Genomic DNA, 12,621 nt, shown 5'->3' with positions numbered 1-12,621 from the left:
GGGAGGGGTGGAGTAGGTGGGTGTGAATTGAGGTGGTGAGGAAAAGTGACATTACTTTAATATTGTGATACTTGGATTAGGTTACTGACTCCATTTTTTTAAACAGATAATTAGTAATTGTATCAGATAACATTTTTAAAGTTACCCTCCCAACCCAACCATGCATAGAATGTAGGTAGCCAAATATCAATCAATACCAAAATACCAGGGAACCACTTTGGGCTGAAATGTGGCCAAGGTGTTTGTAAAATGTAAACGTAGTAGGTGTAGTCCTCTCAACAATGAGAGAGCAACCTCAAATAGGGGACACACCCATTTGTTGCAGGTCTTGTGGTTGCATTTGTATCAGACTGACTTCACTGTCAACATAGAAGATGCACCTATTATGATTCATTTCATCTTATTAGACCAGTGATTCTCAACCTTTTTGGTGTCAAGCCCCCTTAAATTGATACACTTCAGGCTGCAACTGTCATTAATAAAATGTAGTCTGATAAGATTTATTGGTAGATTAACAATAAAGAGTGTTAAACCTATGAGCAGAATAGCCATTCTTATATGTTCTCTCATTAGGCTAACTTTTAACCAATCAAATAATACTAAAATTAAAATATTCCCCATTTTCTGGGGACCCCTTCAAGGACCCTAGAGGTCTCTGGACCCCAGCGGATTTGTGGTTTAAAAAGTAGTTCATTACTTAATTACTTCCCTCTGCTTCCATTAAAACCTGTATACATAGATTCACTAAATGAACCATAAAAAACGTAAAATATTTGTCTAAAGCAGTACTGGGGTCAAACCACCACTAATAAAGCCGTGTGCTTAATTCCCACCTCTACTGCAGGGTTTATGGAGGGGAGGAGTGAATCATGCCAGGGGGAGGAAGAGTGAGAGCTGGAATACATAGACACACCCAGTCCAACAAAGTGTGAGAGACATACAGAGTAATGAGTCTGTGTGAAGCAATAAGAGGGTGTGGCTTTTTTACTCAGGGAGAACAGATAAGCTGAGTTTGCCTTGTAGAGAGGGGCAGGAGTCACAATCCTGAACAGACAGACGTTTTACGTTCACTCTGCTGGGCTCTGCAAGGATCCAGCTGCACATTCTCACTCACTCTCTGCCTCTCTCGTGTGCACTCTTCCAGCGGTCTGAAGCAAAAACTTGGAGAGGAAGCAACTTTCAGCACAGAGAAGTAAAAAAAACAAACACTAGAGGACAGCTCAAGAAAATCTTCAGCACGCAGCCATGAAGGACAAAGTGAGGAGAGGGGGAGGAAGAAATCAGGCCAAGACTGGTGAGAAATCACTGCCATGTGTTTTTCTTTTCTGCTCCTCTCTCTCACTCTGTGTCTCTCTTTTGCACTTTCCTCTTCCTTCTTTTTTCGGTGTGGTGCCTCCCTCGCTACAGAATGTGAGGAGGGTGGGACATTTAGCACTGCACTGCTGCTCTGAACATGGCTGGTGCCTTTCTCCGCTTGCACACATTCTTTGACCACTTGGAGAATCTGCTGCGCACTTTTAACTTTTATGGTGAATGTATTCACGCAAACACTGAAATCAACCTGAAATCTCCAGAAGAAACATAAATTCTCAGTTATGATCCTTTAAGGACCACGAATATCTTTTATTTAAATCTCTGTGTACAGCTTCTTTTCCTGTTCACCCACGATCAACAATCATCCCACCTACTTTTTGAAGTTCCAACAATCTAATCTACCTTATTGCTTCTCCTCTGCCACACTCTCAAGTAGGCCTTTCAACCTATTTTAACCTCTGCCACTCCCCTCTGCCAGAATGATTAATTTACACTCTAGCATCTTCAGATGACATTGGCCTGAGGTGTTTGAACCTCCACAAAAGAGATACAGATCTGTGAGCACAGCCTTATGATTGACAGGTTATGTCATTCTGAGGAACTCATTTGAATACATTGACAGCTATCTTTATGTGGCATTAATATATGACATATTTCAAAGGAATTCTACCTGCCTGTGTAGTTTGTGATATTGGTATGGTGCCAAAATAAACCTGTCAGGACTGAAAACAATGCTGTTTTCTGTAGTAGTAAAATAGCAGCTCCAATAGGAAAGACATTGATGGCTCCAAGCCTGCAGAGAGGAGGGACCTTCTTTCAGCCAATCATGAACAGAGAAGCTTTTTTTTTTTTTGGGTGCTTTCCAGTGGTAAAGTAATCCCAGATTGACAGCAATAACTGGGGATTTACTGTAGAAGCCTTAAGAGAGGAGTGCAACGTGAACTACAGGTTTAGAGATGTTGTATGTACAAGATCTTCATGCATCCCTGCATGCAAGCACGCTCTACTGCCAAGCTATAGGTTTGTAAGTTTATGTGTTTTAGCATTGTGTTGCCTTCACATGCCAGTACTGGGTGTGGTTGTCCCTTCACCCTCAGATGACATGAAGGCAAGTAGACAAATTCAACAGGTTTAGTCACACTGCTGGTTGAGGAACACGCTGGGTCCTGTACTGCCTCAGGTTCTGCTTGTTAAAGGCAGACACACCCCACTTTCCCTTCATTTGACATTTTCTTGCATAAATTCACTCCCACCCTCAGGCACTCTCACACACACTGACTTTTCAGTCTAGCTCATGATCATTTCAGAGAAGATTAGTGGTCTGTCTGGATTCTGTGGCAAAGAACAGAAAATGAACATAATAAGTCATGATTGTAATTCATTCATTCTTTCATTCAGTGATTCATGCATTTTCTGTAACAGTGCAAGTCTTTTCAGAGTCATAGTGAGCTGAAGACAATCCCAGCGTGTAATGAGCGGTAGGCAGGAAAACAACGGAAACTATTTTGCTTGTTCAGTGCAGGAGTCTGTGATTATCCTCAGTTAGTTTTGTTTCTCTGATTTCTCCTTCAAACAGATGCAATCGGCCTGACTGGTGCCGTTGGTATGAAGCAAGATGAGGACACATCGTTCTCTGTAAAGATCCAGGGGGCAGGAGTAGAGCCATTTGAGCTGCAGGTACAAAATTGTTTCCTCTCTGTTCCCTCTTATTCTGTTAAATAATAAGACTTGACAAGTGATAGAAACTAACAGTCATAGCTGAGACTATATATTAAAAACAACTCATGTTCTTCTATCTGTATTATGGATGTGTTTTTCTACGTGTTAGTGTATTGTATTTTCTGTCAGTGTGAATGTAATCTGCAATACTCTATGTCCTCTTTCTATATTTATATTTCTGTGTATTGCAAGGACTACCCTCATAGAATTCTCATAATGAGCATGTTTATAATCTATATTTTGGCATTCATTTCTTAAACCATGTGTCCATGTGTAGGTCCATGGATTTTGGCTTGTTCAGGATGCAGTAATGAATCTGCTTTCGAGGGATGAAGTGTGCCCACGTTCCAACTTGTCACTGGCATTTGCTGGCACGACTCTGGACCCCCTGGCAGGACTACAAAGTCTCAAAGGTCTTAAACCAGGGTCAATCCTCCGCCTGGTGGAAGGTATTGGCATTGAGTTTTTTAAATTTATTATCAGGATTCATACATTTCTACATTTGTAACATTAATAAATGTTAAGTTGAGTTGTCCAAAGGATTTGTTGGGTTCATTGAGAAACTGACTCTTTTACAACTTGGACTTTAATGTTATTAATTGTGCATCTTTAACAGCGTAACTCTTACTCATATTACTTTTGACACAGTTGTTAGAAATCTTACTTATAGCTTTTTAACAATACTCTGTTCTGTAATGAAGCTTATACTGTACATCATTAACTTGTTGTCTGGCCTTTAAACACTAAGATCTTTGTGCATTAATGCTATAATTATTAATCATAGAATCAGAATATCTGAATAGCATAATCCTGTCTATGTTTTCATCACACCCATCACCCTTTCCCTTTCACACACACTTAAGTTTCTCTCAGGTCAATGTAAATAGCTGACTCACCTTTTCTGAGTCATAACAAGGTTTATAGTTGCAGAGATTACAGCTGTGTGCCAACCAATTAGACTGTTACTCACCGGCTAGCTGTTAAAATACTGAAACAAACTATCCTGCAGCGCAGCTGTCGTTAGTTACAGTAGGTACCTTGTCAACAAAGTAACAAAACATTAATTTTAAGCCGGTAATGGCATCCTCCGAGTCTTTGTGCTGTGCATACTGGCTGTTTAAGGAGGGTTGTTCACAGTTTCATAAAGGTCAGTGTAACCTTTATAATAACACTGTGTGTCTTTCCAGAACCCTACACTGCCCACTCAGCCCGGCTCCATCTGGCTCGTGTGCTAGAGCTGCTGAGAGCATCTGGACCTCAGGATGCACTGAGAGAAGGACGCTCACCAAGCATCCTGGAGACACTCACACATACACAAATACCAGGTACACACACATACCGTGCACTTGGACAAAAGGGTAATAATACAAAAATTAAAAAATAACAGTCAAGCTCACACTGAAATCTCCCTTTTTTATTACTGGTGCAGACTCTAGCTTACCCAATGGAAAGAGCCTGAAACGCTCTTTAAGCAACACGAAAACAGAAGCAACCAACCAGGATGGAGCTCCTCCTGAGTACCTCCTCCCTGGTTCCTCAGAGAGGCCACTCTCTGCCCTGCTACCACAGAGCTCCCAACCAGAGGTGCGTACATACCTGGAATCGTGTTTCACATTGGGCCATCCCATAATGCACCCAGACACGGTGTGACTTTATATTTGTCTCATCAGACGCCCAGTTACTTGAAGGACTTGTCTCTCAGCTGCTGGAACCCTCCACCAGGACACAGGAAGCTGCAGGGTGACTTCCTGTACATCACTGTGGTGACAGTGGAGGGACGACGGTTTAACATCACATCCTGTCCAAAAGGTTTCTTTCTCAATAGGTAAGAAATAACTTCATGATATTAACTCAAACTATTCTCTTGATAAGTGCAATACATTGTTGTAGATAATATATGACAGGCTGATAACGAACCCTTCTGTCTGAGTAACCTTGAATAATTAATTTGATTCTTCATCTCAGGTCTACAGAAGATGTGTTTGATCCTCGTCCTGCACAGTCTTCCCCAGTTTGTCACAGTTTCACTGACGTACTCTGCCACATTAGTCCTGCCTTCAAACAAACTTTTAGCACACTCAAAAACAGGTAACAATATTACCTGTGCATAAAGGACGAATCAGTACTCCAATATTTATTTATAAGTGTATATCACAGATTCAAGTCATAATATTCTAAACGGTTGCGGTCTCTTTCTTCTTTTAGACCTCTGTTACCTCCTGTAGAGGTGCTGCCCACTCCTTACCACACACTAAGCTGGCTTGGGCCTCCCTGTGCCTCTCGCACTCACAAAAACACCTTCAGCAGACTGGGAGTGGATGAGCAGCCGGCAACACAGGTTATTTACAAGACAGCTTAGTTATTTGTTGCTACTTGTTGCGCTGTGTGACGCTGACAGTGATACTAAGTGTGACTATGTGTGCTTTGTGTAGGCTCCAGACTGGAATGAGGAGTTGCAAGCAGCCAGAGATCTCCCACTTGGCAGTCTGGAGGAGAGGCTGCAGAGAGACAGGGCTCTGCTCCAGGTAGCCAAGAACAACAGGACAATTAATCTGCTTTTTTTCTTCACTCAGCTTCTCCTCCTCTCACCTTGATTCATACCTGTTTTCTCAGGTAAACAGTGCATTTGTCAAGGCTGTGTCGCAGGGGGCTGAGACTGTTGTAGACGGCTTTGTGGAGCCAGTGAATGGAACACCTGAGGACCCAGCTTTCCTGTGGGGTGGACTGTTCATGAGCCAGGGGGCAGCAAGTGCAGTGTTTGGTGGGGAAAGGGGTCGCAGGTGAGAGCAAACCACAAGTCCAATGGCAACATAGATGTAAAGCCATTTGATATTAATTATATTCTGGCTGTAAAGCATTCCCAAAGTACATGTTGGCTTATAAGAGCCTTACTTTTAGAGTGTCATTGTTTTGGCACTGATTATTTAAATGTTCCCTCATCCTCTACCTGCAGGGTTGCTCAGAGACTGGAGCTTAAAGGAGTACAGGCCTACAGTAACATAGAGGGGCTACAGGGGCTGCACACTCTACCTACAGCCATTGTAGACTACAGAGGAGTGCGCCTGTCTGCTCAGGGTCTGGCCCCAGGCTTGGAAGGCTCAGAGCAGGACCAGGGAACTGCTCCTGCCTCAAGGTACACCCATTCTTCCACAATCCACTGTGGTAGTAGTGTGAGGCTGACATCTTTGTGAATTTTCTTCTAATTGTCTTACGTCTTCTGGTCTACAGAGGCTTGCTGTACGGTGTAAATGCAGGACCTCAAGAGTCCCCCCATCGCAGACGGCTACTAGAACTCTTGGCTCAAGCTGCCAAGTCTCTTTGTCTCCAGAGACATGTTGTTGTGACGCCAAACAGTCACCAGGTACCACTGTTCACCTCAGTGGATGCTCAGGGACTGCTGGGGGCTGATGGGAGGTTCTACATACTGGATGTGTTCAGAACCTTCCCAGCTGATGCCAACTTCTGTCCAGAGGGGGAGACAGAAAGTCAGTCAGTCACCGGAGAAGAGGAGAGTAATAAAAGCTGTGAGGAGGATGAGGAGAAGAAGGGCTGTGTAAAAGAAGGCTGGCCAGAGAATTATCACTCAGACTCTGGGCTGCCGAAGAGCTTTGTTCATGGACTCTGTAGACTGAAGCCAGAGCTGGTACTGGCCTTTATCCAGCACAAGTAAGTTCTGCATAAAATAAACCACTTTTAAACTTAATTATTAGTTTTTCCATAAAGTTGAAGTTTTTTTCTTCTTCTCCTTTTAGACACTGCCAGTTCACTCAGCGTGTCAGGGAGATGTTGGATGAGAATGGAGGCTTTGAAGAATGTGCAACAGCTGGTAAGAAGTGTTTTAGTAGATCTAACTAAATGGAAACCAAAAGTGTAATTCATACAAGCAGAAGTTTGGCCATATTATACCCTACAATATACTACTTTCAGGTGACTCTCGAGCCACTGAGGCAGTACGAGCTGCCTGTAAAGAAGTGGGCTCAGTTAGCAACATCATCTTTGAGATGCGCTTCAACTCAAGCGTCTTCTCTCCAGGTATCATAAGAAACTACACACACACACACACACTAATATACACATGGTCGGACCTTAGGCTAGAACACAGTATGAACGTCTCCTGCTTTGTGTTCAGGAGTGTCCTTCCCTCCTGGTGAAAGTAAGTCAACGAAGCTGCAGGAGAGGTTACTGAGGGAAGCTGCAGCTTTCATCATCACACACCAGATACCAGCCTTTGTAAGTGGATCCATTGTTTACATACTATAATAGGCACATTTACTGCAAACATGAAACAAGCTCAGCACTGTATATGTGTGTGTGTGCAGGTGGAGTATTGTCTACAAAGCAACGAGGCAGCAATGGATGGAGCTTCTTTAAAACAGGGGCTACACCAGAGAGGCATTAACCTCCGGTATCTGGGCCATGTGATGAAGGCCATCAGCCAGTCAGAACACAAGGAGCGCCTGAGGCATATAATGGTGTGTTTCAATAATCAAACTTAAAGCAGTCTTGATGATATAATCACTCTCCTAACCTTCTAACGTCCCTATTTTTGTCCAAACCAGAGACTGGTCATAGGAGAAATTTTCATCCGCTCAACAAGACGAGTGTTCAACAGTTTCCTCCAGGTACTTAGTATTCTGTTATTCCTATTTGTTGTTATAATGTTTGCACACCTTTGAGTTAGGCGGTGAACTAGCAGCAGGTGTGCGTCCACAGAATTAACTGCAGCCTCCGGTTATGTCTTTGCAGGGTGTGGACGTGCCTAGTCTCTCTGCAGCTGTCAGTCACTTCCTCTGCTGCCTTTTGGTTCCCCACTTCACTCCCGCGCCTGTGGGAGAGGACACTAAAAAGAAGTCAAGGCGGCGTGGCAGAGGGGCAGGGGCCTCTGAAAGCACGCCCTGGAGCACGCTCACAGGGGCTGAGCTGTGGAACCTGGTCTGCCAGGATGCTGTTGAAACATATAACATCTCTGACGTCCTTGGGTGAGGACAGATCTATTGTTTGTTCTCACCTCCTGTTTGTTTGTTCTGCAATAGCTCCAACTTATAATAACTATAATTTTTCACTGCTCCAGCTCCGGTCCGAACCACCTGGTGGAGCGCTATGGCCTTCAGAAGCTCTCTTTGCTTAGAGAGTTCTGTTTGAAGACTGGAGTGCAGGTAACAGACATGTGAAATATATACAAATTCAGTATGTTATTAGACACAAGAGCAATTTAAAAACATATATATTAGTAGTATTTTAACACTAAGTTGTAATTGCAAAATTATCTGCCAGATAAAATCTTGAAAAGAGATGCTGTTTGTTCTGTCTACACCAGTTGAGACTGAGAGACTACTTCCTCGACAACCAAAATAAAGCTCCCATTGGTCCAGACGACGTCCTCAACATCTTCCCCATCGTCAAGCACGTTCACATGCCAACTGTGGATGCTTCTACAGCACACCGTGCTGGACAGACCTCCATTCAGAAAGGTGGGTCAATAAAGCTGGGCACTTAACAGAAGCTGCAGATTCATGTATCTGGTATGTTCATGTTCAGTGTGTTTTTGAACAAAGTCTAAACTGTGCGTTTCCCAACTACAGGCCTGCTGGATCAGGCCCATGAGCACCTGAAAGAAGCATCCTACCTGTTTGGTCGAGTGTGTGATGACCTACACCCTGAGGCCTGTTACTGCCACAGCATGTTGGCCAAGGTGGCTTTCATGCAGGGGAAGGCAGCTGAGGTATGCTAACTGCCTCACAACTTTTTACAGCTACATTAATACAGTTTGTGTTGGTAGAAAGTAAGCACATGCATTTCTGTGAAGTACTGTATGTAAGTACGTTTTGAGGTACTTGTACTAATAATTATAACAATACATTTGAGAGAGAAATGTAGTTTTTTACTCTGCTACATATCTGACAGCTTAGTCAGAAGTTGCAGAAGATTTTAAATGCAATTAGCTTATAAAATATCATAACATATTGAAAGGGGCTTCATATTTACCTTTCATACTGTAATTACATGTTTCTGATAATACTTCTGAACTTTTACTTAAGTGTGATGTTGAGTACTGGACCTTTAGTGGTTGTGGGGTATGTTTAAGTAGTGCTATTGCTACCTCTAAGTAACTAGTCTAAAGGACTTGTAGTTACAGTGGTATATCGTGGTATGAGAAAGACTTAAGGTTATTTATACCATGTACATTTGTTTGGTATTGAATTCTACCATGTTAATGTTTAAAAATGAATTCTACTGTATTAATTACTAAAAAATATATAAAGGACATAATATTTAGTAAAAAAGTATTTATTCAAACAACATTTTGTTTTTATTCTTCTATTGGTCATTGTAACCGATAATAATAATTGTGTAATACCGTATACTGTGATATTTTCTGAGATGGTTATGCGTCCATCATTCTACTTTATACTACTTTTATACATGAAGCTGGCCATTGTCATCACTGTGTCTTTCTCTGCTCTTAAGGCTCGTAGTGTGCAGCTGAAAGCAGTGGTCATCAGTGAGAGAGTGCTCGGCTTTGACCATCCAAACACTATCCAGCAATATGTGAGTATAGCTACACAATTCTCTTTGATGTTCTACTAAAAAAATCAAAACCCTTGGCTCCATAACTACTTACTTTGTATGCACTGGGTCGTGTGTGTAGCGGGTGATTGTAATAATTTTGTTTGTTGTATGTAGGCCCTCTTGGGTGTGTATGTGTTTGCTGGAGGGGAGACTGCCCTGGCCCAGAAGTGTCTCCTCAGAGCTCGTCTGCTAGCATTAACCATCCACGGAGAGGACCATCCCTACATCGCAACACTGGATGTAGGTTACAACACCTTGGTGTTAAACCCAAGCACAAAACAAGGCTTTTCACAGTATCATTATAAAAAATATTTACTTTTTGACTTTTCTTTCTGGCAGAGCTGTCTTGGGTTGGTGATCACAGGAGATCAGGCAGGGCAGTACTTAAAGAACGCCCTTAGACTCAACACTTCCTTCTTCGGCCCCACAAATGTGTACACTGCATTTAAGTAAGATGTTATTTCCACCTTGCAGCCACTTTATCGAAATGTATAAAGTTTACTTTGATCTAATTTGTCCCCTTTTCCAACATCATCACCTTTTCTTTCTCTGGTTTATTATTTGCGCAGTCACCACCTGTTGGCCCAGTGGATGTGTAGCAAGGGTGACTACCGAAGTGCTATGACCCACGAGAAAGAGGCCCTCACTGCTTTTACCTCCTTGGTCAGTATATCTGCTAGAGAGAGAGAGAGCAAGAGATAAATGGATTGGTTGTGTGTGCACGTCATCATCATCATCATCACTATTTTCTCAGTTTGGAGAGGATCACTCTCAGACACGCTACAGCAAAGAGTTTCTGTGCACCATAACCAAGCAAGCGGTGAAGGTGGAACGCTCTCTCAGACAGGCAGGAGCTGACTGCACGGAGCAAACAGTGGAGGTACTGTATCCCCAGGAGCCTGTGTGGGGTCTGATACCATTAACCTCTTTGAAACAAAGAAAAGGGAAATGTGTGTTTATTAATCTCTCTCTGTTCCCTCCCGTCCTCAGTGTCTAACTCCCACAACTGACACTTTGCTGGAGCAAATGGTTCTGGTGACAGGGATCAGGAGGATTACAAAAAGGTAAATATACACAGTAATATACAATATGATACAATACGATATGATAAAACTAGTTGAAGTTGAAGCACGGTGTTGATGCTGAAATGTAGCTTGACTGATATTGGATTTTTGAAGCTGACACGATATCAAAAACTTTAAAAGTCCAATATCAATGTATTTTTTTTAATTTTTTTAACAACACATAACATAAACAAATATTCTTGATAACAACTGATCAACTTTCTTTATTTTAAAAGGTCCAGTGTGTAAGATTCAGGACACTCTATTGGCAGAAATCGTGTTACCTTAGAATGAGCCAGTTTTATCCATAAATGCCGCAGGTCACCTTCCATGGATGTACCGCCCATGTTTCTACAGTAGCCCAGAATGGACAAACCCTTGCTGTAGATTTGCAATAGTGATACTGTTTCGAACATGTTTTGCCATGTTTTTACTTCTATATCTGTGATTAGCCGATATTTATCAGACTAGCTCTAAAAGTACTACAAATTTTCATAAATGATAGTAGATGATTTTATACCACTCTAAAAGGGGCTATTCTTCATTATGGGTAACTTTTACTTTTGATACTTTTTATTTATTTCATTAAAAAAGCAAATAATGAACACAAAGAAGAACTTTCAAACTTTTCCCTGCAGCTTAAAAAAAATTAAATACATTTTTAATCAATGTGAACATTCACCAATTATTATTGGATAATACATAATAAAATTAACTGGAAACTCTAGGTTTTAGATAATTAAAATGACATTCATGTACTTGCAAATTAAAATAACTATCAAATCACCATTTAAAACACAACTAGATCCATCAGCATGGACGTATTTTGTTAAGTCTAAAGAGTCTCATTCATTCATTGTTTTCACAGTGACAGGTTTCAGGAGTACAAGAAGAAACACATGGAACTAAAGGCAGCTGTGGCAAAAGAACTGGGATTCAATCTATCCAACGAGCATGTCGTCTCAGAGACTGTGAACGGGGGCGAGAAAAGCTCAGATCTAGAAACAGGATGCGGGAAGGAAGCTGAGGCCGGAGGAAGCCCTGCAGTGGAGAATACCAGCAAGGACACACAGGAGCAGCCAGTGGAAGAGACCTTGGTGGAGGGTGCCGCCATAGTTTCAGCTAACGGTCATGTGGTGGAGCCAGCCAAACAGAACCAGCACGAGGAGAAAACAGACAGTGAGGACAGTGACACGGCAGCTTCAGATGCTGAGGTCAAGATAGTGAATGGGGAGTCAGAGGTCAGGGCTACAGGAGAGAAAACCGAGACTAGCACAGCCAATGGGGAGCTAAAATCTGATGCAAAAGCAGATGAGAGGAAGTCAGGGTCAGATAAGGTTAATGGTGAAATAAATGAAGCATTTGACATCAAAGTTAGCCCATCAGTCCTGAAGAGTAAAGGAACCTGGGCAGATGTTGTTTCAAAATCTGCCGTAGTCAATGGAAATAAAGACACAGCAGTCAATGGAGTGGCAGATAATGTCACTGCTAATGGAGTAGCCGAGGAGTGAAAACATATCAAACTGAAAAAAAAAAAAACAGTGTTGTAGCCTTCTTTCTCCAAGTCACTGCTGTAAGATTAAACTCTCCCAGGATCTTAGATGTAATTTGATCCAATGAATGTGAAGAAATAACAGAAGGTCAGATGATGAGTATTACTTTGTATTGGAGATGTTATTGCTGATGCTGGGAGAGGGCTGTAACTGTAACTGTAGAGTGCTATTTTCTTTTCCTACAATAAACTTTTTATTTCTGGTTTATCAGTGGTCTTGCTTTTTTCCAATTCAGTTCAGTTTTTATAGCACCAAATCATAACAGATGTTATCTCAGGATAGTTTTCACATAGAACCAGTCTATTTATTTATTTAGACCCAAGAACTCGTGTATTTAAAAATTATATGTTATGGTATGATTCTATTAATCACCAAAGATGGGTTTGAATCCGACCTGCGGC

The 12,621-nt window shown here is 41.9% G+C and overlaps 1 protein-coding gene across 1 annotated transcript; it reads left to right on the top strand.

Annotated features, from left to right (window-relative positions):
• Positions 1-979: 979 nt before the first annotated feature.
• si:ch211-166a6.5 (clustered mitochondria protein homolog) lies at positions 980-12,427 on the top strand. The gene is made up of 28 exons (XM_035659035.1): positions 980-1,294; positions 2,891-2,991; positions 3,311-3,482; positions 4,221-4,358; positions 4,463-4,617; positions 4,704-4,858; positions 4,999-5,121; positions 5,239-5,371; positions 5,466-5,558; positions 5,647-5,813; positions 5,987-6,166; positions 6,262-6,699; positions 6,786-6,859; positions 6,961-7,065; positions 7,163-7,263; positions 7,353-7,505; positions 7,593-7,655; positions 7,780-8,012; positions 8,105-8,189; positions 8,351-8,504; positions 8,616-8,755; positions 9,502-9,582; positions 9,718-9,843; positions 9,943-10,052; positions 10,173-10,266; positions 10,358-10,483; positions 10,594-10,667; positions 11,536-12,427. Exons 1-28 carry the CDS (start codon positions 1,246-1,248, stop codon positions 12,176-12,178), a joined length of 4,266 nt encoding a protein of 1,421 aa, XP_035514928.1. The 5' UTR covers positions 980-1,245; the 3' UTR covers positions 12,179-12,427.
• Positions 12,428-12,621: the final 194 nt, after the last annotated feature.

This window comes from Morone saxatilis, unplaced genomic scaffold, assembly GCF_004916995.1.
Source record: "Morone saxatilis isolate NCDOM2014 unplaced genomic scaffold, NCSU_SB_2.0 Contig16, whole genome shotgun sequence".
NCBI lineage: Eukaryota > Metazoa > Chordata > Actinopteri > Moronidae > Morone > Morone saxatilis.
This window is presented reverse-complemented; position numbering and strand designations above follow the sequence as displayed.